Source organism: Xyrauchen texanus, chromosome 34, assembly GCF_025860055.1.
Source record: "Xyrauchen texanus isolate HMW12.3.18 chromosome 34, RBS_HiC_50CHRs, whole genome shotgun sequence".
Classification (NCBI taxonomy): Eukaryota; Metazoa; Chordata; class Actinopteri; order Cypriniformes; family Catostomidae; genus Xyrauchen; species Xyrauchen texanus.
In genome coordinates this window covers 34,515,950-34,543,587 of record NC_068309.1, presented here as the reverse complement: position 1 = coordinate 34,543,587, position 27,638 = coordinate 34,515,950, and the positions used below count along the sequence as shown (strand labels likewise).

At 36.0% G+C, this 27,638-nt stretch overlaps 1 protein-coding gene across 2 annotated transcripts in view; it reads left to right on the top strand.

Annotated features, from left to right (window-relative positions):
* Window positions 1-837: 837 nt before the first annotated feature.
* The window catches only part of LOC127627543 (AF4/FMR2 family member 4-like), a 60,231-nt gene continuing 33,430 nt past the window's right edge, over window positions 838-27,638 (top strand). For both annotated transcript variants that reach the window (XM_052103992.1, XM_052103991.1), the window contains exons 1-2: window positions 838-1,097; window positions 17,727-17,940. Coding sequence is in view for 1 of the 2 variants with exons in the window: in XM_052103991.1 (XP_051959951.1) it covers window positions 17,924-17,940 (17 nt within the window). In the remaining variant the exon portion in view is untranslated. The remainder of the gene's footprint in view (window positions 1,098-17,726; window positions 17,941-27,638) is intronic.

Here is a 27,638-nt window from a genome sequence, read left to right as displayed (position 1 = left end):
TTTATAGTCTCACCCCTTCATTTATATGTGATTGTGTTCTGCATTGCATCTGATTTAGTGATTTTTAGTTGACAGATGGGGGGAAAAACTCTGTATTGCAGTCTCACCCATTCTTTTCATATAGTGGGTCAATTTTAAACCTGACAATACAAGTGTCACTTTTTGTTTTTAAAACTACTTAGACTGTTTGTATCAAGTCCAGGTTTGTTTTGTGTGTGTGGAGGAAAAGTCACCAAATCTTGTACAACTATGATAAAGGATACCATTTTTTGTTAAAGATACAAAATTACCTGAACAATATATGAGGGTTTACTTTTAGTATTGTAATTAGGTTACAAATATTTGTTTATTTTGAATACATTTTAAACGTTAATTATGCTCATGTACGACTGTTTGTGTTTCTGTGATAGCAAATTATTATTTTAAATTCACTGTGCCTGAAAAAACATCAACAAAAAAAACGTGATTTAGACAGTAAAGTAAAGGGAAAGTAATTAGTGACAATATTTCTTTGTCAATGGAGTAATCAGTAAAGCAATCTGATTACAATTTTAATTAAAGTAATTAGCAAATTGTAGTGGGCTACATTTTTGTTTAACTTATCCAACACTGTGATTTAGGCATTTAATGTGTCAAAAAGCAGCAATAAAACAATTCTTTTAAAAAAAAACTGGAAGAGTCTTAAAAAGCAATATCTGTCGATCTGTATTTTGGAGTTGACACGGAACGATGCCTGTGACGACAATGCGGTCTAGGTAGACAGTTCACTAGATTGTGAGTCTCGGCCTTCAGCGAGAACGCTCTCGTCACGTGACCAGGTTAGTTTACGAAGCGAAATCAGACACCCAGATATATGATGATCTCTTAAAAATGATCGCGAACTGTTTGTAAAATCGGTCTGACAGAATCATGCCGGACAAACGACCCTAAGCGGTATGGCTCACTTAAACGAGCCGAGTTTTAGTGTGTGAAGCATGTTGACGTCTCGTGCTAGTTGACACATTTATTGGGATTCGACAGCAGATCAGTGCAAGCGGACAGACAAAGGGAAAGGCTTTCGATAGCTAGAATGCTTTGGGCCTAAAATAAGTCAAGAGGTAAGTGGGGGAAACACTACGATTGAAGCATTACATTGATGCATAATACATTTGTGAATGCGTTTCTGGTTGTGTCATGATTTAAGAATCCAAATGCTAAAGCGTTGTGTGTCCCACCAACATGCGAGCTGTCCAATGCTGACCACACTCACAGGCCATCGAATACTAGACTAAGTTGAACTGCATTATTTGCAACGCAAATTTTTATTATGTTATTATTCTAAACAATTTGACATTTTCGAGCATGGACAGACTTGATCGTAGCCATTTATTTTGCAAAGGTAAAGGGAATCAGGCTTGTCATAACACGCAATTTAATATATCTAGGTCGTAAGCGTATGATAAAATGCATTTTGGCACGTTTATTTCTAGAAATTGTCTTTTACGTCATATCCAATCGACATGTCGAGTAATTCTTTTACGTTCAACATGCACTTAAATGCTAGTAGTTAAGTCAAAGTCGTATATCTATAGTGGCCGGTTCAGTTGTTGTACTTCGTGTACAGTTGTTGTTTATTCGTATTCTGTGAACTTTTGACTTCCGTACGATTTCACATTTTTGTGATCGTGACGTTTGTACATGAAGCAATAAAATACCCGGAGAGAGCTATCCGTCAGTATCCCCATACATCACTTAAGACTGTGCTCAGCTAGCGCAGGTTCCCAGGAAGCGAGCGAAATGGAGGCTGACATCTTTGCTCATGGGCGGTCAGTTCTGGGATATGGTGTCACGTGACTGATCACTCGTCAATGGGAATAGCTAGGGAAATATATAAATCAATTTCACGCTTTTAGGAGCCATTCAAAAACAATCCATCACCATATGACGATGTGATATAATGTAATGAAATAATTTGTGTTTAAATGGTTCTTGGAATTGTTTTTATTTCGTCATAAAACACGGCTACTTTTGAATGCTTTTTGCCATCGGTTGGTTTAGTTCCAGCATCTACCAGCAGGTGCTAACAGAGACCTGCTAACTAGGCGCTTCCTGCCCCTGATTATAAGCGACTGACGTCAAAATGCTATAATGTTTCCCTCAGCTGAAGTTCTTGTCGTCTACCATCTTGACAAAATGTAAACAGTTAAAATGGCAGTAGCTCGGTGAATCAGTTCTTTAAAAAAATTACTAAATTCACTAACTAGGTTGAAACTGCTTGCTGATGCTCTACAGTTTAACTTATACTGGAAAAAATAAATAAACAGAAATAGCAGTATTGTGTGACTGCTATTAGAATAATTTTTATTTATGACAAATATTTTCTGTATGTACCATCTTTTGTTCTTACTCTTGATTTCTATGTATGTTTGGGGCACATTTTTTGTTAGTCAAAGCTGTTCTCAGTCACAGAAACCGATTTCTCTGTTCAAACCTAAAATGTTTTTGAAAGTCTTAAAGTAAAACTGCAGTTTAAACTTAAGATAAGGTTTAAACCTAAAGACTTAATTTGCTTATCCATTGACCAGCTTCTGCTGAAGTCCTGCTGGGAAGTTTGTATCTGTGAGGTTGGAAGTAAATACAATGTGATGTGGGTTCAAGGGACTTTCGGTAGAATGTAGCAATTTAGCTAATTAATATATTTATTTTTCTCTTTCACTTACTGACAAAGACCGTAAGCTTTTTAAGCACCAGTGTAACAAAAGTAAGCACAAAAAGGTGTGTTAGGTTTGTAAACAATGTATCTGTCTATTTTTATAATTATTGTGTCACACATACACTGGCAGAACAAAAGTTTGGAATAATGTACAGATTAAAGGAAATTGGTCCTTTAATTCACCAAAGTGGTGTTTAACTGATCACAAAGTATAGTCAGGACATTACTGGTGTAAAAAACAGCACCATCACTGAAAAAAAGCATTTTTGATCAAATCTAGACCAGCCCCATTTCCAGCAGCCATCACTCCAACACCTTATCCTTGAGTAATCATGCTAAATTGATCATTTGATACTAGAAAATCACTTGCCATTATATCAACACAGTTTAAAGCTATTTGGTTCATTAAATGAAGCTTAAAATTGTCTTTGTGTTTGTTTTTGAGTTGCTACAATATGCAATAGACTGGCATGTCTTAATGTCAATATTAGGTCAAAATGGCAGTAAAGAAACAACTTTCTCTAGAAACTCGTCAGTCAATCATTGTTTTGAGGAATGAAGGATATACAATGCTTGAAATTGCAAATCAAAACTGAAGATTTCATACAAAGGTGTACACTACAGTCTTCAAAGACAAAGCACAACTGACTCTAACAAGGACAGAAAGAGATGTGGAAGACCAGATGTACAACTAAACAAGAGGATAAGTACATCAGAGTCTCTAGTTTGAGAAATAGACGCCTCACATGTCCTCAGCTGACAGCTTCATTGAATTCTACCCGCTCAACACAAGTTTCATGTACAACAGTAAAGAGAAGACTCAGGGGTGCAGGCCTTATGGGAAAAATTGCAAAGAAAAAAAAGACACTTTTGAAAAAAAAAAAAGGATTTTCTCAGAATAGTGCCAAAAACATCCAGTGAGCAGCAGTTATGTGGGCGAAAACAAAGGTCAGAGGAGAATGGCCAGACTGGTTCGAGCTGACAGGAAGGCTCCAGTAACTCCGATAAATGCTCTGTACAATTGTAGTGAGTAGAATATCATCTCGTATAGATGATAGTTTCAAACTATCTCGTGCAGAGATGCCCATTCCTCACACGTGCTCGCTGCAACTAGATTATTACGCCGGGTTCACATAAGCAGAGGTTATTGCTGCTTCAAGGACAACAGTGGGCAGTCACGTGAACTTGATCTTTATCAGCACACTTGGTTATTTTAGTGTTGTACTGCAACCAAAGCCGTTGAGCTCAGTGTGAGCCACGCGGCAGAAATAGGCTCAACACCAAAACTATCTGCTTTTAGATGCGTCTTTTTTGGGTTTATTTTCCATTATAAACATCTAAAAGCTTAAAACATTTACTTTAGCAACTATACTGCAGAATAATTGTTTTTTATTGGAGAATGTTGAATATAATATTATATATTTAAATATTTTAAAATATCAAAAAATGCTTGTAGAAAGATACATTTACTTGAGAAGCAGCATATAAGACATTTAGACTTGCTTTTAGATAATAGATTTTAAAGAACATTTTGTCTTTACTGCACTCACAGAAGTATAACCAAGTGAAAAAATACACTTATATACAAAATACACTTACTGTATATTTAAGATACATTCTCTTAAAGCAAGTCTAAATATCTTATGTTGCTTCTCAAGTAAATGTATCTTGTTTTTAATGATTTTTAGATAATTTTGTATGGAAAACAAGACACTAACAATACAATTTTTTTGCAGTGATTTAAAAAAATGAATTAAACAATAAAAATCCAAGTATTTGTTTTCCTTGTAATTCAGTGAATGTCATTTAGAAGTATTTTTTAAAAGATGATTTTGTCCTCTATTGTTAGTAAGCATGTTTAATACAACCTTTTAAGTCGGGCACAGGCTGAATAATTGGTTAAGAGCTAATGATTAATTGGTACAATAATCGTTCTAATATTTGTTAGATTAACGATTATCAAAATAATCGTTAGTTGCAACCCTAGCTGTAAGTCTTGAGCAGGGACAGATCTTGTGCTGCTTATGTAACAATGCTAAACACACACATTTACACATTCTCCAACTCCTGTCCTGCACACTTGTGATCAGAAGACATGCCCACAAAGGCAGTGTTCCAAAGCCGAGTCCATGTTGTTCCTGTGATATCCAGTGACATAACGTGCATTGTTAAAGACATCTTTGTTGAACACAAGATGTCCCGGGCTGTGTATAAATACTGTTAAAAGGTCTTGACTCTGCAGTACTTCCTGTTTCAGTTGTGGTCTGTGGTTTCAGTTAACCGTTTCCTCTGTCTGTGTTTATGATTTGAAAGAACGTGTGAGACACTTTGCAATGTTTTGTCTTTCACCACGTTCTTATATGAAAGCTATGCAAGCAGAGCTCATTTGTCATATAAATATTATTGGAAGTTTGGGCTTGTTCTAATGCAACCTAAAAGGGCAAAAAATGTAATTCTTATGATACTGGTGGGTCACAGGTCTGTTGGGCTTGTCGACCACAGAAAAAACAAAACAATGCTAAACATAAGTTTCCGCACACTTTTTCAGACATCTTATATTTTTCCCATTCTTTTCTTCCATAGGGATTTAAAGAAATCCTTCATTAAAGAGTTGTAAACCATGAGCCAATCTGAGGTGAATCACAATTGTGAAAACTTTAATTTAAAACCAAAAAGTATTTGAAAATTGGACAAAAAAAAAACAAAGGTGCAATACTGTGTATTTAATAAGGCTGTCAATCGATTAAAAATTTTAATCGAATTAATTACATGGTGTCCCGATTAATTAATCGCATATACAAATATTTGCTGAGAAAGCCACTCGTATAACAATAATTCAATATATAATGATTATACATATTTATATCAATATATAATTATACATAGTTATCTTTAAATATTAAAAATTATATATATATATATATATATATATATATATATATATATATATATATAAAACATTCAGATAATTAAAATGCATTACATTCTTGTGGCAGAAGAGTTCATCATTGATAAGACAATACAAAAAGCGGCTTTAGAATACAATGTATTGTTTACTACCATATTATTGATCATAAGTCAATCATTGGCACACAGTTCACAGCAATCCATTTCACAAGTGAATTTGTCAATCAGTTTCAGATTATGAGGGCTTGTTTAAGAGCCCGTCAATTTACACCTGCGTCAGACATTTTTAAAACATTTTTACAAATGTTTTAAAAATACTTTTACATCTAGATCCAAGAGGTATATTAAAACAACAGCAAAAAGGAAAATAAATAAATAAACAGTTTAATAAAAATGTCAAATTGTTTACATATTTCAATACACTTTACTGCTTTCTTGTTGCTCACATTGGAAATTGTTCTTAGGTATTGCTGAACCTCTGAATTAAAAATTAAAACTAATGGTTTATAACCACCATACTTACATTTATGAATACTAAACTTTGCCAACAAAAGCAGAACATTAATCAAATAATATTCCTTATGAAGAGACATGTCATAGCTAAAAAAAAAACCGAATAAAACCATTTTCAAAACAAAGTTGAAAGCCGGGAATAATATGATCTCTAACAATCTTGCAGAAATCAGACCAAAAACAAGTCGATGCACAGAATATGCACAGAATATATCGACATCACAATTAAATCTCTCTACAAGAAGAGTGTTATTTGACACTTTCACTCACTGATTAAAGTAATCATGTCTGACTGTGAATACTACATTTCTACAATGACATCAGAAACTGAAAACTATTGATTTTAAATGATTCTGCATCCAAACCACTAGGTGTCACTGTAAGTCCAAGAGGACACAAAAAGTTAATGTGTGTGCCATTTAACCACCTTTTTTCCTGTTCTTAAAATAAACAAGGGATGAGTAAAATGTTAGTAAAATAATGCCATACATGCTGTCACTTGAGCTTAGCTTGTATTGAACCAGGAATATTCCTTTAAAAATATCGATATTTGATTTTAAGAAAAGTTTCATTTTTGTAATACTAAAAAAATGTTTTGGTCGCCACTTGATGCCCAATATACATTTTGGGTCATGCAGCAAAACCTGTCCAGGACCACTGATTTATAATAATTTAACATAACATTAAGTAATGAATTAATCCCATGCTTTTCTGCTAATAGAAAGAGTTACAACGTAGGGTGTTTGGACTTTAAAAGAACAACTTTTCAAATTATTATTATTATATATCAAATGTACAATAGCAGTATATCTTTGTAATAATTTAGCATGTGGCATTGCTTTATGGTCTGGTGTGTGTGTTATTGTTTCTGGTTTTGTTAGTGTTGACAATGGCTTAGTGCTCCTCCTTAGTGAAATACTCTCATCCCCTCCTTTGTCCACAAAACCCTGCAGCCATGGGGTTACTTTAGATTTGTTTAGAAACTTGTGGTGGCCAAACATATTTGGAATTACGCAAATGAGCAATTGAAGTAATCTGAAGCACTTTAAATGCAACGTCGTCAGTGCATTATAGCAGTGTGCACAGACTGAAAGAAGCTGTTCTGTGTATCCAGGGCTCAACACTAAGGATTGTTTTCTACTAACGGACCAGTGCTTCAGATTTTTACTTGCCCTGCCAAACTTTTCACTGGCCCCGACACACAAATGTAAAATAGCCATTTTTACCATCATGTCCAAAGCAAAATATATTTTATATCCTGTTTATTATGTGTTACATATTATTGTGTATTATTATTCCCCCAAAATTGTATCACGATTATAATTTACAAGATATGATTTATGCCTTCTGTAACCCCATATAAGCGCTTTACAGTTATTAATTCATTAATTCATCACATTAACCTCTGTCGTCCTTTGTTTTTAAGATAAGAGTTCTGTGGAGCAAATTATAGGTTTTCATTCACCCATTTATTCATTCTGTCAACTTCTGGGCCCTGTGTAGTGTTTTCACAACCAGGATCAGAGATTTAGTCACTGAGTTCAAGATTTGATTATTGGCTGAATGTAATGAACTTCAGAATACCTGAGAGAGGAGACCTTGCTACTGAATCGGTTGTTACGAGTAATATACAGTAGGTAGAATTTAGGCCTAATATGTGAATTAAGAAATTAGACAACCCAAACAAGACCAACACTGACTGATACACAAAGCACAGAAAGAAAATACCAGTTCAGTCCAGAAATGAGAAATGTAACAGGGGTGTCATGAGGATGATACAAAGTAGACTGTTTTAGTCATCTTCACACTTTTAAGGCTTTAAAAACTTGTGAATGATATGAAAAAGAATGTTTTAAATAGCAAAATATTTCTAACAAACTTTTTAGTCAACTTTAGTTTTGGTCAGTTTTACATTTACACTTATTTAAATTTTTTTTTTGTCATTTTTTTTAAAGAAAGATAAACTGCCTGTATCCTCTCTGGGTACATGTTTTATTTTTATAATTTCTATAAAATTCCACTTAACTGGCCAAACACACATTACTCCCGTAAACTCTAGTTGGGGAAAAAAAGGAAGTTCTTGTCAGAAAAATGGCACACTGCAACATTTGCTAAGATAGGATTGGTCAGAAACACGTTTAGAGTGGGTCTTATGCTTTGTTTGTAACCTCAGCTGTCAGTTCATGGGGCTAGATAAGGTCAATAGCTAGAATCATTTATTTACTGTGGTGCATTCCAGGTCAGTAAAAAGATCAAAGCCAGTTCTCCAAGATATGATCGACCATTTCTTTTGGTTGCTCTTCCAAAGGGCTGCTGTATTCTTATTCATGACATGAAAGTATTTGGATAACATCCAAGCATTGACTTTCAATCTTTAAGTGTAGCTCAATTTAAAACTCAAGCGAAAACTGTTAAAGATTACACATTACTGTTCTGTGAAGTTACATTTGTTAATTTTGAGGTTTTCCCATAAGTCTCAGCTGTATGGTGGTGATGTAAAATTAGACTTCTCTTAGGTTAGTTGCAAGTCCATGTGACACTGGCACACGCCCTGAGCACACAATCCAGAGAGATATGATCATACACCATGTTGAATTGACTCTTTAACATTATTGGCAGAATGACTAAAATCTTATATCACTTTAAATGTGAAGTGTGTAGTTTTAATCCAATACTTCTATGAATATCTCTTCACGGTCCGCTAGCTGTCCGTTCTGTGTGTGTGCACTGAAAAAAGTCTGTTGTTTGTGCACAGCCCTGGTTCTGAAAATGGGAACATAAATCGGACCGATCCACAGAACATTGTTGCAATCACACAGCATTGGCAATGGGCGTGTGTGAATTTGGGGGGTGGAGCTTCTGAAGGAACACTAAAGGGAGAGGTGTGTTTGTTTGGCTGTTGAGTTCAAACATCAACAGTCTTTTTCAGGAATCGCTTACTCCTCCTTTAACATGAAAACCAGTTGAACCATAACACCAGCAATGTTATCGAACAGGCCGATTCCTCTGCAACACTTTCTGTCCAGTATGTTTGTTATAGTGGTCTTGTTTATTATGACGTTAAACATTAATCATCTTTTATTTAGACTGGCCTAATTCTTTGTAGGGAATCGGAGAGTGCGAAAGGGCCTGATGAGTCTGAGGGGTGTTGGGAAATGTCGTTTGAAAACAAATTATTTTTGTAATTCCATTTGGTGCCACTAGTTGTGCAGAAATTACACACTCCACCTTTTAAAAAGGACCTATTTTGCAAAATTAAATTATACATGGGGTTTGTACATAAATGTGAGTCGGCAGTGTGTGTACACAACCACTCTACAATGTTAAAAGTCCACCCAGTCCTCTTTCTTATATTTCTATTAATCAAAAACCGTGTCAAAATTAATGGATCTCGTTTCTGCTCTAAAGTGATGTCACGTTAATATAACGTTGAATATAAAAAAAAAATGGGTCCTATTTGGGAAATATTTAATAAACGTGCTAATACCTTTTTCGGGTAATTTTGGGATATTCAGTGTATTGAATACAAATATAAATTATTATTTTCTCTTTGTTTTGTACTTCATGGATGCTAACTAAAATATACGATTATTCATTACTATTAAAAGATTGTTCATAAAAACAAACAGCTTCACTAATTCAGATCCATTATATGAATAGGCAAGATTAAATTCTGACTGGATGAGCCCCACACATTAGTTGAATTCTATATTAATGTGGCAAGTTGCGACATTGCTGCTCGACAACTATTAAGAATGAAATGCTTGGCATTAGTCTCGATAATAATACGTTCTTCCTTATGTTGACCTGTTCATGACACGTCCTGCTCTGTTTTTTCACATTATGAGTTGAATGTTTCTTCATTGCTCTCAAGTGTAACTGAGTGTTTTCATGTGCACAATATGCTGATAACCAGTATTGGGTAAATTACATTCAAATTTTCTAACATTTTTATCAAATTACTCCGAAAAGTTTGTTTCTTGGCTCAAAGAATTCAAAATAATGTAAAAAAATAAATAATCTGTGTTCATTTGTGCACACAAGTCATCCATTTAGCACAACACGTTTCTCGCCTACAATGACCTATTAGGTGGCACATGCCCTTTCACAGAAATGCGAATAAACTTGCATATCAACATTAGATGTTGACCGATTAATTGAATTATGAATTATACCGATACCAATTACTATGTTGGGCTGTACATGCCGATAACTGATTATAATAAAATTATACAAAATTGATACTGAATGAAAAATTAACACTCAAAGAAAAATAGTGCTTAACTTTTATTACAAACATGTAAAATGTATTGTACTTTTTTAAATGAAATAAATATATAAATATGAATATAAATTAACTAATATTCCAATTTTAAAGTTGGAGGATTTTTAAATTGATGTTGTATCCTTAATCCACAAGAGGGCGCAATAAATACATAAGACATTCAGCACCATTATATTATTGCATAGAACATTCCTATCTTAGCTGTTAAAAAAAGAGCATTTCATTTTCAACAAATGTGCATAAAATAAATTTTTAAATGTTGTCGGTCCATTTTCTCAAATGTTAAAAGTAAAATGAGGGGGGAAACGCTTCAATAGAGAGTTCACATGGTGCTACACTTGCACTGATTCCTGCTACTCCAGACTCAAGCTTCATAATAATGGTGAAATACCACATTGTTTTTTATTCAGGACAGTTGTATGTAGAGTAAAAATATTCACAGATAGCAGTGGTACTCGGCTGAACTTGGTGGTGAAGCGGCTCAGACTATGAGCCCAGGCCAGGGGCTGTTCAAACACAGACTGGATCCGAACGCGAGGATCTCGAGACACACATTTCCAAGTTGAACATCTTTTCTGAGAAAACATTTAAACAACTCATCGTTTAATCTGACAAACGCTTATAAGAGAGCAAGATGCACTGGCCAAAGACCTCCACCTTCTGTAAGGGGCTGTTCACACGAAACACTTTTTCAACCATTCATTAGTTTTTCTTTTTAAACGTGCACTAGACGAACATCTTTGAATCAGCTAAACTGATTTATCGGTCGACCTCTAATCAACATAATTGACTTTTTAAATGTATTCTACATAAATATATCAGAAATATGTGTAACAAGAAATTTACTTAAAAGTAATTAACCTAGTTGGGATATAATTAACCTAGTTGGGACAGGGATATCGTTTCAGCTGTGAGGTGTGTTTTTTTTTTTTTTTTTAAACTTGAGTCACGCAGAGTACAAAGTGCAGCATTAAAATGAGGCTGCTTTTTCTTCCCATTCTGTCCTGGAAAATGTTATCACTCTATACAGGCGGTTATAATTGAGTGCAAAGTGCCTCTGGGGGGAAAAAAAAGGCAGCTGAGCTGCTTGTGTTATAGTTCATTGCAGGTTGCTTGGCACAGAGGTAATAGTTTATAACAGTTCCAGCACAACTATACATAACAGTTTAAAGACTCTGCACCAGCCTCATTCTCCCCCGTTTTTATTGTGCATCTTTTGGTAGTTAAATTGTATAACCTCTCTTAATGTTATCATCATATTGTAATGTATTTTTTAAGTCAGTATAATTTTATGGACATACACTGGTGGCCGAAAAATTTGAATAATGTACAGATTTTGCTCTTATGGAAAGAATTTTGAATTTTTAACTCACCAAAGTGGCATTCAACTGATCACAATGTATAGTCAGGACATTAATAACATGGAAAAATGACTATTACAGTTTGAATAAAACTTTCAGAACTTCTTAAACTACTTCAAAGAGTATCATCAAAAAATCCTCGACGGGGCAGCAATGACAGCTTTGCAGATTCTTGACATTCTAGCTGACAGTTTGTCAAGATACTCAGGTGACATTTCACCACACACTTCCTGTAGCACTTGCCATAGATGTGTTGTTGGGTACTTCTCACTCACCTTACAGTCTAGCTGATCCCACAAAAGCTCAATGGGTTTAAGATCCATAACACTCTCTACCAATTATCTGTGTTTCTTTGCCCACTCTAACCTTTCTTTTTGTTTTTCTGTTCCAAAAGTGTCTTTTTCTTTGCAATTCTTCCCATAAGGCCTGCACCCCTGAGTCTTCTCTTTACTGTTGTACATGAAACTGGTGTTGAGTGGGTAGAATTCAATGAAGCTGTCAGCGGAGGACATGTGAGGCGTCTATTTCTCAAACTAGAGACTCTGATGTACTTATCCTCTTGTTTAGTTGTACATCTGACCTTCCACATCTCTTTCTGTCCTTGTTAGAGCCAGATATCCTTTGTATTTGAAGACTGTAGTGTACACCTTTGTATGAGATCTTCAGTTTTTGGGCAATTTCAGGCATTGTAACACCTTCATTCCTCAAAACAATGATTGAATGACAAGTTTCTAGAGAAAGCCATTTTTGACCTAATATTGCCATTAAGACATGCCAGTCTATTGCATACTGTGGCAACTCAAAAACAAACACAAAGACAATGTTAAGCTTCATTTAATAAACCAAATAGCTCTCAACTTATATCAGTTTGATATAATGGCAAGTGATTTTAGTATCAAATGATCAATTTAGCATGATTAGTCAAGGATAAGGTATTGGAGTGATGGCTGCTGGAAATGTGGCATGTCTAGATTTGATCAAAATTACTTTTTCAAATAGTGATGGTGCTGTTGAATTCCACTTTGGTTAATTAAAGTACCGATTCCCTTTTAATCTATACATTATTCCAAACTTTTGGCTGCCAGTGTAAATGAATCCAGAGCGTTTTAAAGTAAGTTTTAAAAAGGACTTTGGTCAACTTTATATAGGGCCTATACTGAATTAAGTGCTGCTCAAAGCACCCTCCACTGTAGTGTTTGTTACCTTGAAAACATGTGCAAAACAGTTAAAAAAATAAAGTCTCTGTGTGCCTTTAACATTTTGTGAAATAAGACAGCCACCCACTTCTTGATCATAATAATAGTTTACATAAAATGTAGGGCAGAATATATCCCAGTACAGAGAGGACATTGCTTTATAACAACTGAAAGGCATATTGAAGGATTCAGACATATTTGCATTTTAATAAAAGGAAAGAAAATATCTTACAAATTAGTTGTACCCAAATATTATTTGCATGTTCCATAACTGGGTAAGTTCAAATGTTATAAGCTAACTTTACTAGAGATGTAAGCATTACCATAAGACAAAAATACAAAAAATAAATAACATATTAAAAATAATCTGTGTGTTTATTGCATCAAATGCATTTAACCATGTTTTGTGTCATGGAACCTCTTTTTTTATAGCACAAATAGAAGATTATTAATTAGTTGTATTTGGTGAACTTTTTTAATATAAAATAATATTCAAAGGCAGAACAAGCCTGATGTTTTTTGAGATACATAACAAAATTGTAAATAATCAAATACAGAGTAAGCTGTGAAGTAACAATAATATATATATATGTATGTATGTGTGTGTGTGTGTGTTGTAAATACTGTAGTTCTGAAAATGTTGTGTTAATACAGCAAAGTAGAGGTCGACCGATACTGGTTTTTTCAGGCCGATGCCGATCTTTTGAAATCCGGGTCGGCCGATGGCTGATTAATGCTGCCGATTTATTTTGGCCGATATGTGCTTGTTTTTAACCTCTTATTTGAACCTTTTATTTGAAAGATAAAATGTAACACAAATAATTACTTAAGATAGACAACATTTCTCAACAAATACATTTATTGAACACTTGACACTTAAATTAAAAATGTATAATGTAAAAACATATTGTATAAATAATGTATAACAAATATATTAAATAAACAAAGCAGGTGTTACGAACTGCTCCGAGACACGAAGGTTGAGATCCAAATGCAGCTTTAATTAAGGGGCAATCCAGACACGTAATCCAATATTCAGAGCATCCAAGAGAAGCACAGGCATAACTAGGGATGGGTATCATTAAGGTTTTAATGGTATTACAATCTTACCGATACTGTTTATCGATCCGGTACTTTAACGGTATTCTTAACGGTTCTTTATATATATATATATAATTACACAAATATAAACTTTATATAGGCACAGTGATTTAATTTCAGGAAGGTCTACTAACATTACTGTTCAGGTGTGGTCTAAAAGAAATCTAATAATCAATTGTAAAATAACACTGCATAGTTTATCATAGATAGATTAATGCAGAAGTTATTCATTCAAGAGCTGTAAGTGATTTTCTCTTTGCCTTTTGTTGTTTGATTCGCAGTAATGGCTCAATCGTCACATGTTTAATAGACAGCTTCCCCTTTAAGACCGAGTTCAGAGCTAATAGGTTCCTGATGCAGCATATTTTCTCCCCAACTATTTCCATAACTACGTCCATTTAAGACATAAACTGTGTTTAAGTGAATCTCCAGGCCTGTCGTTTTGACACATTTTTGTGTAAATTTGATCGTTTAGACGCATGAAACCCAAAGTAGCCTATAGTTTGCTCGTCTCTTTGCGGTGTATTTCGGAGCGCGCGCCGCCTTGGGAACGGTATCTCTTGCGCTCTTTTTATTATTAAAAGCGTCCCGCAATTTAGCAACAGTAGCTAGACTGCATTTTACAACAATCACCGATCGTGCTGATTCTGACGTTAAGTTTGAGTTTTTGGGAGAAATGTCAGTGCACCGCTGTGAAGGGAAGGAAGTTGTGCTAGACAGAATGCGGCTTATGTATAAATATTATTTTTATAATCTTTGGAAGGCGAAATCTAAAATAAAATCAGACTAATATCACAGATCTAAACCAGGCTATGTTTGAATGTTTAGTTCTGTCACTCATTTAGCAGGGCTCGTGTTGTGCTCTCTGTGGCACCGCGTGAGATCTCTCTCTCTCTCTCTCTCTCTCTCTCTCTCTCTCTCTCTCTCTCTCTCTCTCCCTCTCTCTGACTGCGAACAGCTAAATTGCATCACAGACAAATGGTTTCATATTATTATACATAGAAATGGCTGGCGAGATAAAATAACTTTCTCTTTATAACAATAATAAATGTATTTTCTTAATTTCTCCAGTACCGACAGCAGAACCGATACATACGTGTCAAGTTTTGGATTTGAAAATAAGGGAAATTTTCCGGCGCCCACCGCGAGCAGTCCCACCACCCCAACCAAGCTCCAGTATCCCTTACATTTTAAGACAGGTGTTATAGCCTAAATGAAAACACAAAAGGGTATATATGAAGAGCATTTATTTAAAGGCTTATTTGCATATTTTCTGTTCATTTAACATTGCTTGTCTTTACATTTACATTTTATTTTCATTCCACACATTCTTTTCATTTCATATTGCTTTTCTTTTACAGTTTTTCCTTTTCATTTCACATAACTTTCAGATTTCTCGTGCTGACATACATCATTCCTTCCCCCGTGTGAGATGCTAAAGTCGCAGTTACAAAACGCGTGACTGTCCCCCACCCTGCTCCTCTTCAGAAAAGTAAATTCGCTGTCCCATTGATCGCGGAATTTACATGAGGGTTTTTGTTTTTTGGCAGGAGTGCCTTGCGTCTCTGTCGTAGCATCCAAAATCCGTCTCTGTTTATTTTCTTATTTTTTTCCCCGCGTTGTCACTCATCCTGACCTCACACACTAACCTCGCCACAACTGCCACCTACAGTACCTGTAGTAGGCTACTGCAGGTGGCAGTTATCACGAGGCTAGTGACAGAGCTCAGATTTGGGAATGTTTTTGTTTTACTCCGCCCGGGCCCGGGGTATTATTTTTTAATAACGCAGGTTAAAATACGAGAGATTTACGGGAAAATACCAATACGGGAGGACGGCGGGAAAGAAGGATAAAATACGGGACTTTCCCGGCCAAAACGGGATACTTGACAGGTATGAACCGATAACGTCCGAGCTTACCAAATTCAGTCCTTCAATAGCCTATAGTGCGTTGGTAACTTTTTTTATTACTTATTTCTCTGCATTGAGTGACAACCCTCTCAAATATAAGACACACAAACAGAACAAATAAAAGTCTCAGATTCACTGTCTGTAATTGCAAAATTCTTGCTTGCTTATTGTGAAATGATAGCAACCCTTCTGCTGTGATAATGCAACTTCAACTACGCTATCAATATCCAAAGTAGCCGAACGTCATGTCAACTATGGCGTTTGTCACGTTTTTTTCTTGAAGTTGGCAGTAACATATCAAAGGTTTTTAATTAAATATAAAGAAGTTATACAAATTTAACCCTTACTGTTTTCTCCAAGGAACTTAGCTCCTTCCTTAGGCACTGGATGAGGTCTGCTCACTCTGCTGGAAAATGACTCTAGAGGCAGTGTGCGTCGAACACGTGTTCCACAACAACACTAGGCTGCCCACAGATGCGCCTGCCTAATAATCGGCTTGATATACTTGGATTTTGGCCGATGCCGATTATGTTAAAAAAGGCAAAAAAAATCGGCCGATTAATCGGTCGACCTCTACAGCAAAGCAATCAAAAGTTATAGCATTATAAATATAATTTCTCCTAGTATCCCAAAACATCTTCAAACATAAAAAAAAGATGCTGTTTGTACATAAGAACTAATTACACATGCAGTCACAACAATGACTAAAGGTATGCTGTCTCTCCAAAGCATGCAGGCATGAGTAATGTTATTAATAGTAATATATTTCAGTTCTTGATTTTTAAAGGAATTTTTGTTTAGTATTGTATGATCAATTATTTTGGTGCTGTTTTGGGTCACCAATTTAATGACCAGGTGGTTCTCAAGAAACCTTTTTTTTTTTTTTTTACATTGTAACATTATTTTCATGAGTTACAAACATTTTATACTCGATTCGCATTACCTCAATGCGTACAATTATATGTTATTTATTTTAAGTGTTTATACATCATAGTAGTACTCCCTGAGTACTAGCTTTCATTTTTGCTGATTTAAAAAAAAAAAATGTAATAAAGTAAAAACAAATGACTGCTACAAAGCACTACCTACACTCACCGAGTATGCTTGTGAGGGAATAGTTTGGCATGGAAGCAAACAGTTTGGTTTTGGATGAGAAACTATAAGTGGATAGATGCTCTCCTCTAGTTTTCTGTTTGTGATTTTACCTGTATGGTAAGTGAAAATAGTTTTTGTGATTCCCATATTGCAACTAATTGCCTCATTATCATCTGGGGACAGTTTAGTGCACTAATGCGCTTTACGTGCTTTCCCTCTGGAACTGTTAAAAACTAGTGCTGGCCCTTTAAGGAGATGTACTCTGATTCTGTTGGCTCAGTGCCAAGTGGGGGGAGGGCATGTGTTTACTGAGAGAGAGTGTCTGATTGGTTTCACTCTGCTCTGAGTCACAGCGTCACTGGCTGACTGGCATTAAAAAACATCTCCTTATAAGGGCAGTGGTGGACTGCACCATCTTCCACAGGACACAGGGGGGTTTAGCAGGCTTTGTAAGAACTTATTTTGATAACTAGTTTGATAATTTAGTTAATGTAGAGATATATTATTATTATTAGTTGTCTTTTGCATAATAGTGAAGTGGTTACTCTTGTCAAGCTACAAATATAACACAATGTTTCTAATAATAAATACTTGATTCTCTGAATGAATAGCCATTCTATCCCCTCAGCTGTGTATTTTGACATTATGCCTCCTCTCTCTATCCAGAGTGGTATGGTCCGCATACCACTCAACTCTCAGGAAATACAGCAGAGACGATTGAAGTGCGAAATGGTTGATTGGCGATCAAGAACATTGACCTCAAAGTGGACGGTACTAAACGAGAAGGAGCCATAGCTGGAAAACCCATCGAGTCGTGTGGAAGTTTCTCTCAATTCTCCTCCAATGGTTCATTGGTTGAGGCCATGGCCTCTCAGTCAGGGTAAGCAATAGCACTAGCCATGTTTTTAGTGAGGAACTGCTGTAGGACTGACAGTTAGTGAAGTTTTAGGCCTTCTTTTAACAATCCACCACCTTAACATAAAGATCATTTTAAGAATTTAGTTCGATGTAAACGGCGTTTTGTCTTTTAAGTTGGTCTTAAATTAACAAAAGCTCTCTCGTCGTGGTGGTGGATTTATGCCAAAAAAAAAATTAATATTCTAGACAGGCCAGACAAATAATAATCTGGATTATATTACTGTCTGAAGCAACTCAAGGAGGGTTATATTAAGTATTTCTTCAGGTAATTTATCATAAAATTTCATCATACCCAGAAAACATCACAATCGAATTACTGTTAGCATTGAAAAAATACAATAATAGTATTTATTAGTCCCTCGCTCAAAACAGGTTGGATCAAAACGTTTTAAAGCTGCAAAAGTCAATAATTTTTTACCATAATCTGCTCCCTTTTGACGTTCCAGTCAAAAGAGTTGTCAACGTTTTGGGCTTGGCAACACTTGCTTGCAAATTTCTTAAAGAAATAGTTCACACAAAGATGAAAATACTGTCATAATTTACTCACCCTCATGTCGTTCCAAACCTGTAGGACTTAATTTCGTATGTGGAAAACAGACGTTTTGAAAATTGTTCATTCTGGTCTTTTCCATACAGTGACCACAAGCTTAAAGTTGGATTCATTTTTTTTGTTTGTGTCATCTTGGACTTAAACTGACACCTAGCTGTTTGGATGCAGCATCATTCAAAATCAATATTTTTCAGTTACAGATGCCATTGTAGAAATGTAGTATTTGCAGTCCGCCTTGATTACTTTAATCAATGAGGTGAAAGTGTCAAATAACAGGACAGTTACTGCAATTAAGCAAGTAGTATTCAGTTGGTCATGTGATCCTAAAATGGCAGCCCCCATGAGAGGAAGCCTCTCCATGTAGATTTAAACAGCGTTTTTAAGGTTACTGCTATGACTGGAGTCTTCATGTCCTGCGAGTGTACAAGATTTTATACATGCGTTTCGAAATCACAATTAATTTCTTTATAAGTAAATGTTTTTTAATTAGGAAAAAATTACTGATTACACATTTAAGCTTAAAAATACCACCATAAAAATAAAATGAAAGCAGTCTATACAATTTTTACACTACTAGACTTTAGTAAGGAACATGGCAAAATGCAAGTTGTTAATTTCTGATTGGCTTTGAAATGAAGTGCCCTTGTTTTTTGTGTGAGACATGACCAATTGTGACTTTGCAAGTTTGAATTTGCGGAAGAAATATTAATGTGGGTTTGGAACAACATATTTGATATCAATATTGTTACTATTTTGCACAAATAATTGTAAATGTATTTTTATATTGGCTGTTTTGTGATGACATTGAATATAACATCGACGGAACAAATTCAGCTAGTGGGAGTGTTTTCTGCATCTTTAAATGGAGTCTTAAAGCCTTCAAGGTAGCATTGCTGAAACTGAATGGCGTGTCGAAAGACATTGGTCGCCTTGTAAGTTTAAATCATGGTGCCATTCACACTTTTAATGTTCAGTTTGGATATAAAGATTTGGGAGTACATACCAGTTCACCAGCATATATATCATTAATTATTTGCCAGAGGTATCACTAATTGTTGCATCGGATATGTTTGTGTTTTTGTCTTGCAATCATTTTCCAATTAGCACAGTCATTCACAGAGCTTCATCGGCATGACTCTCCACTGAACAAAATAAAACCATCTCTGTCAAAAGTTACTCCCTTGAATGGAGGTTAAAAAACTCCCTGAGAAATCACACCCTTCCCCTGTCATGTTGTTATGTCCCTCCAAACCTCAGTTTTCATAGTTTGCTGGTCTAGTTCCTGTGTGGTTGCTTTACAAAAAGATATTTTAGAGGTTTGTTTATTCTGTGATTTCATTAATTGTACAATAAATATTTGTTTTATATGGATGAGCTTTTTGCCTAGTCATATGTTTACTATTTTATAAATAATACAAGGATTATGCAAGACTAATCAAGTACTTAATCTGCACCTGCTAGTCGACTATTTAAAACACTCGAATATTGCAAATTGATTTTCCTTTGCACATTTGCCGGTCGCTGTGGATATGTGTCATCGAGGCGTTGGATAAGAGAAGATATGATGTTGACTTTACCTGCCAACAAGAATAAAAATATTTAAACTAGCATACATGATTGTATTAACAGTATTACAAAATTCCGCTCTTGTTACGTTTCGCTCTTTTGCACTTTTTTTTTCATTTGTCACTTTTTTCGCTCTTGACTTTGGTTGTTTTTTTCACTCTTTTGTTGTTTTTGTGTTCTCGCTCTTTCGCATTCAGTTCAATCTTGCTCGTTTCACTCTTTTCACTTTCTTTGTTCAGTTATTGTTCTTACTCTTTCACTTATTTTCATTTATTTGCTCTTGATGTTTTGTTCGCTCTTTCGTTGTTTTCGCTTTTGCCATTAGATTTTTTTACTCTCTTCTCTTTTTCTTTCACCCTGTTTACTTTGTAATAATCTTTGAGTCCAGGGCATTGCTCACCGGTCTAGATGGCATTCATTTGGTCGAACCACTTCCACTTTTCCTTCATGGTTCTAACTTTAAAACTAGCGAGTTGTTATCCCGTGTCGCAAATCCAGTGACGTGGTAGTGACGTTTCTCTTTGACCAATCAGTGATCTACAGGGTTTTGAAATCACATTTAGTACCTTTTATATTTATGTTGAGTTTCTGATTAAAATTAACATTGACTGTTTAGCCGGTTCCTGCCTCCTCCTTGCCTGTTCTTATACTGTTATACTGGCATTCATTTGTTGTCTATTTATTCCATATTAAGACAGTGTTGTCCATTCTATGACCAAGGTGATGCAGACAGAGGTCAGTGAGATGTGCCTCGCAGTCCGGCAAGAATCATGTAGTTAATTTCCTAAGTCTGAGGTGCAGGCAACAGTGAAGTATCCCTTGTTGTACGGTTGAAGTTGGCAGTAGTTCATCCTCTATGAAGTCCATCGTAATAGATTTGAAGTGAAGCAGTGATCATTGAAGCATCCTTCACTGTTTGGTTGGCACAGTCTGAAGTTAGTAGTCATTGCATAGGAATACAGTGGTGGGAGTGGGACATCTGGCTGGACCAGAGCTGGATCTGGCAGGCTCTGGTAACCTGGGGATATGTATCCCAAGGATGAGACAGGGAAACAAATAGAATAATATTGGTATAGATGCCATTCACTTTAAAGAAGGATTATAGAATATGAGAAGTGTTTGCGGTAGACCTGATTAATGCAGCATAACTATGGGTTGAGAAATAAATCGGGTGCATGTCTGGCTATAGATATGTCTTCAGTCTAGATTAAACTGAGAGAATGAGTCCCAAACAATGTTAGGAAGGTTATTCCATAGTTCAGGCGCCAAATAAGAATTTGGAATTTTTGATATTCTTGGTTATATCAACAGGCCGTAAATTTGTGATCGTATTAAAGGTGATAAATTATAGTACAATAGTAGGTCGCTTAAGTACTGAGGGGCTAGACTATTTAATGCCATGTAAGTAATTAGCAGATTTTTAAACTTAAACAAAAATTTTCAGGTAGCCAATATAGTGATGATAAAATTGGGCTGATATGAACAAATTTCTTGGTTTTAGTCAGCACTCTAGCTGCTCCACTGTGAACTAACTGAAGCTTATTTATTGAACCTGCAGGACATCCAGCCAGTAGTACATGATAAATGACTAATTATATTCTAGCATCTTAATTTGAGAGATTTTTGGTCCAATGATGAATACCTCTGTTTTGTTTGAAGTGAGTATATGGAAATTTCTAGCCATCCAGTTTTTGATATCATTGATACACTCTGCTAACTTGGAGAATTGGAAAATTTCACTTGGTCCTGAAGAAATGTATAGCTGAGTATCATCGGCATAACGGTGAAAACTAATTCCATGATTCCTGGTAATGTCTAGCAGGGGAAGCATATACAAGGAGATAAGCAGAGGACCTAACACTGAGCCCTGCTGCACTCCATACTTCTACTTGATCTGAAAATTCCTCGTTTACGCCAGCAAAGTTGTAGTGGTCGGATAAATGAGACCTAAACCAGGGCCTGAATTTCGTTTTTTAAACTGGGGGGGAATTCCCCCCTTACATGGGTCACATGGGGGGGATCTAAAGATTATGGGGGGGAGGGTAACTTTTGATGCATTGCTAATTTCATCATCTTAATTTATTAATATATACAGATTTGTATGCATGAATTGTGCATTTCCAGTTCTCAAAACAGTTAATAACAACAACAACAACAACAAAAAAACTTTATGCAAAATACACCATGCTCTTCTTCAAATTGACATTAAGACCTCAGTTTAAACTAGGCCTAGGCTATATATTAATGTCTCTCTATTTCAGTGTCGTTCCTGTGTTTCAGTTCAATTCTTTGCTATTTTTTTTTTTAAACTTCATACAAAATACACCATGCTCTCCTTCAAATTGATATTAAGAACTCAGTTTAAACTATATGTATTTATGTCTATCAGTTTCAGAGTCTTTTTAATGTATTTCAGTTCAATTTCAGTCACTTTTTTCCATTTCTTGTTACTTTTTTCATGTGACTTATTCTAAGTTTCTCATCTGTCTCCTCCTCTTCATCTCTTTCCATTTGATGATGGCTCTGTTGAAGTCAAACTGCTCAAGGGAAGGTCCAAGCTCTGAAATGATCATTAGATTTTTGAGACTTGTATTATTCAGTGAATTTCTGAATTTCATTCATTGTCTGTGTCCGACTTTGTGCGCGCGGGAAATATGCTGCACATAACACAAGAAAGCAAGGAGAAACGCGCAGTCACATGCTCAAACAATCAACAACATCGCTCTAGATGTGTAAATACAAGTGGAAAGCGCGGGCGCGGCGCTGTCTCCTTTCCACAAGCGCGTGCTCTCCCGTGGCGTCTGTCGTTGCTATGCAACCATGAACTGCGCTCTCCATGATGACAAGGAAGTATCAGCAAAAGATTAATTGATTTCTAGCCCTTACTTTACTACTAGATATATTTATGGAGATGAATAATAAGACGCCCTGTACAGCTATCATGATCAGCTGTTCGGCCCGAGAATTCAATGTTGTTACGCTGTAAGCTGATCAGTTGGTTCGTTGCTGCCGCGCTCTATCACTTGCACACCATAAAAAGCAAAATGGTTTTTAATGTTTCAATTGCGTGATTAAAATGACATTATTTGGAAGCGGATAATTTCTTCACAAACAGCTCATTATGACTCAAAATGTTAGAATGCTGCACCTACACTCGATAGTGTGGATAAGATCAGTGCAACGCAGACCACTGCATTGACGGCGTGAAACATGATCTGTCTGTAACAGCCAGGGCTCAGCAGAAGAGAATGCGGTCCAGCGCTGATTGAGGTATTAAATTAGAAAATAAAATACAGTTTGACATCTTTTTTCTCGCATCTGTGAATTTATTTTTTAATCATTTGCTCTGAGATGAAGCAAATATATTTGTGCGGGAATTTCTCGCACTACAAAAGCTAACCTTGTGGGAATGGCTTAAATTATGCGCAATACCCGCATTCCCGCACCGAAATTCAAGCCCTGACCTAAACCATGTTAATGCCTGTCCATAAATGCCAACATAATTCTCAAGCTTATCCAAGAGAATGTACTGATCTATGGTTTTGAAGGCAGCACTAAGGTCTAATATTATTTGATGAGAGATGCACAGTGTCAGAAATTAACACGTGCCAAGTGCCAAATTTGTGTACATTTTCTGTTTGGCTGGTGAATTTCTTAGCATCACAGGCCACTCTGGTGTGTGGTTTTTGCTATCTATCAGTTTATATCAGCTTGTAAAATAGTTTTACACTGTAGCATGGAGGAGGGCCGGGCCAGAATGACACACGCCTGGACCCCAATCAGCCTTCCCATAGTTCTCTCTCGCTCGAACTGCCATCTCCGGTCTCCTTTATCCCTCGCTATAATTAAGTTATCGGAGTACCGAGTACTGGGTCTACCCGGTACCCATGCAGAGACGGGAACTTTTGAACTCTCACAACAAGCAAAAGTTGGCGACAAGCAAAGCTGCTGCAGAGTCTCAACTGAATCATGTCGAAATGAAAAGTGGAAAAAGCCAGGTTTGGAAATTCTTTGTATTTGAGGCTGATGAAAACGGAAACATCATAGATCAGCAAAAACCTATTTGTAAATGCTGCTTTTGCAATTTTCTGACAAAAGGAGGATAAAGCACCTGAAAGACAAGACACCCAGATAAATTCAAGCAACCAAAGCAGGTTAGTTTAAAAGCATATTATCATTTGCATTAGGGCTGAAACGATTAGTCTACGATTAGATAAAAAAATTAAGAGAAACTTTTTCATTTTCGAATAGTCGTTTGATCTCATTTAACGTAAAATGAAATCATATTAAACTAATGATGCGCGAGAGCAGCACTGCAGTTCACGCCTGACGTAGGAGAGAAGTAATTACACAGATCACAGTCTATGCACTCTAAACTTTCACAGCTGCTTCTTATGTAGATCCCAAAGTATTAGGGAATTATAAAAAAAACAAAATGTAAATTCAGTCCTGGAATAAGCGGAGCCCGTGCTCTTTAAAGGAAACATCCCGGCGTTACAAATGCAGTTATATTTAATGTGTTATAGCTTTATTAAAGTTCAAATAATACAGAAGCAGGTCATGTTAATAACTTTAATCAGAAACTGGCATTTCTCTATGTGGTAAGCACCTCTTCAATGAGTTGCGTGAATGTCCCGATCTAAGTGGGAGAGATTGAAACTGCACCCAGCTGAGAGAGACTCCGCCTCGGGAACGCTCATCCCTCGAGCGCGCACACTTAATGCAGCTAGATTAGAACGCGATTGCTCGCGACTTATTTAATCATAATATATGTTGCTGTGCATTTCTTATCGTGAAGAAAAATGGCAATATGCAGCTCTAATAATACGAGAGCACTTTGCACATTAGTTTGGAAATTGTTTTTTATTCATTCTATTGTATGCTTGTTTCAGTTTTTTTTTTTTTTTAGTTCTTGGTAAAAACTTAAAGTAAAAATTTAAGCAAATCTTATATAAGTGTTCAAAAATACTTTAACCATACATTGTACAGTTTTGTTATAATTCAAAAGTAATATATTTAAATTAAAGTGTTGCTCAATGGCCTATTTCTGTTCTTAGGTCTGCTGCTAATGTTTTGTTAACTTTGTTAATAAAAGAGTGTTGTTTAGTAACCTGTTTTTGCTTTGGTACCAAAAATGGTATTGAGTACCTTGAAATTTCAATGGTATTGGTACCGACTACTGAATTTTTGGTACCGTGACAACACTAACTGCAACACTAATAAAGCACTACCATTAGACCGAATCCCAAAGTATTTACCATAATTTCCGGACTATTGAGCGCACCTGAATAGAAGTCGCACCCACTGAATTTGAAAAAAAAATATTATTTTGAACATAAATAAGCTGCACATGTCTATAAGCCGCAGGTGCCTACTGATACATTGAAACAAATGAACTTTACACAGGCTTTAACGAAACACGGCTTGTAACAAAAATAAATAGGCTTTAACGAAGCACGGCTTGTAACAAAAAATAAAAAATTAGCAGTAAACAGTAGCCTACTAAGAAAGTCATTGGTCACTATCTTCCTCCTCCTGTGCACTGAAACCACTGAAGTCATGTCCTTCGGTGTCGGAGTTGAATAGCCTCAGAATTGCTTCATCCGATATTGGATCATTTTCATTGTCGCTGTCGTCACTTTCAACCGGAGTCAATTCCTCACGCTGCTGTTTCCAACGTCTTATCATCGACTCATTAAGACCAAGCTCCCATGCAGCAGCTCTATTTCCTTTTCAAACAGCCAGATCAATCGCCTTCAACTTGAAAGCTGCATCATATGCATTTCTCCGTGTCTTTGCCATGATGAGGGTGACAAAATGACTACCGTAATCAGAATGATGGGAAGTTAGAGCGCGCTCGATTTAATCTAAACCGTAAACAAAAAAGTTGTTTGACCTTAACCCGTTCGGCAATTTCATTGGTCTATTGAAAGCTTCATCCCGCCAAAAAACTGAGGACGTCACAGAATGTTTTGTTTTTTTATCTTTATAAAATTTGAAAGCGGGAAAAATCCATATATTAGCCTCGTCATTGTTTAAGCCGCGAGGTTCAAAGCGTGGGAAAAAAGTTGCGGCTTATAGTACGGAAATTACGGTACTCTTTTGAGCCAGCTCTTTTTAGTAATCAAAACGTTTTATGAATACATTGGAGCCGAATGAAGTAATTGACTGTGATGAGGATGAGGGCGTGACCGGTCCGTGAGGATGCACTCCCGATGCCGAGTTGCCCTATCATTGGGAGAGGGATAAAGGAGGAGCCAGGATGACAGAGAGAGACACACGAACACTGCTGCATTTATGTCTCTTTCTCTCTCTGACGTCCCCAGCTCCTCCTTCATCTCTCTCCTGCTGATTGGGCAACTCAGCGCCGGGTGTGCATCCTCGCCCTCCTCCTCGTCACAGACTCACAACAGAGTAGCAATTCTTGGTTTACTTGGAGTGTGTACTCAAGGCTACTTACTGGTCATTCATATGATAACATGTACTTTAAAATACAAATTAAGCTTTGTTGTAATAATTGGATAATCTGAAGAAATATTATTCTTAATGGACTATCAGGCAATTAAATACAGTATTTCATAAATAATAAATTAATAAAATTCTTTAAAAATGCAGCTCACTTTTAAACATGCATACATTTATTGTTTATTTGTCTCATATGCCTGTAAAATTCACTTTAAAATGCAATAAAATAATAAATCTGACTGTCTGGTAAATGTTTTCATCTACTAGCCACCTTGACTGGTGGGCTAAAACATTGATTTTGAACCCTGGAGATGCAGCTGCGGTCAGATAATAAGAGCAGGTAATTTGTAACTGATAAGTGCACTCTGTGCTATGATGGGCCCTAAATACTGACTGAGATTCACAGATACCATTCATAAATGGGAGACTCAAGATTGGTCTGTAATTAACCAACTCTTTCTTGATTAGGGGTTTGGTAACTGCCAGCTTGAAAGTTCTGGGGACATGTCCTAAATATAGTGAAGAGTGAATAATATTGAGAAGAGATTCTGAGATTACACAAAAAACCTCCTGTAGTAGCTTAGTGAGTATTGGGTCTAGCATACATGTTGTTGCTTTTGATGCTTTAAGATTTGTTAGCTCTTTCTGACCTATAAAACTGAAGGTCTGAAGTTTCCCATAGTGAATACTATGAGACACTGTCTTCTGAAGTGCTGTGGCATATGTTTGCATAATTCCAATTTTCACTACTGTGCTGTGAGGGAATATCTAGTTCAGTTTAAGCTTTGTTCCTTGTCAATTTAGCCGTGGTACTGAATAAATATCTAGGATTGTTGTGGTTATTTTCTATGAGTTTGCTAAAATATGCAGAACTGGCAGCTTTTAGAGCCTGCCTGTAGCTCGAGACAATTAATTGGCATCTATTCAACAAGTTCATAGTTCCATAAGGATTTCATCAGCTTGTGGTTTTGAAAGACATTTGGGCATCTTCAATGAGGTTTAATTTCTTTCAACAAAATGCACCCCACAAATCTCACATAACTTATGGTCTTGGCAGACTTAAGAAATCACCATTTTGA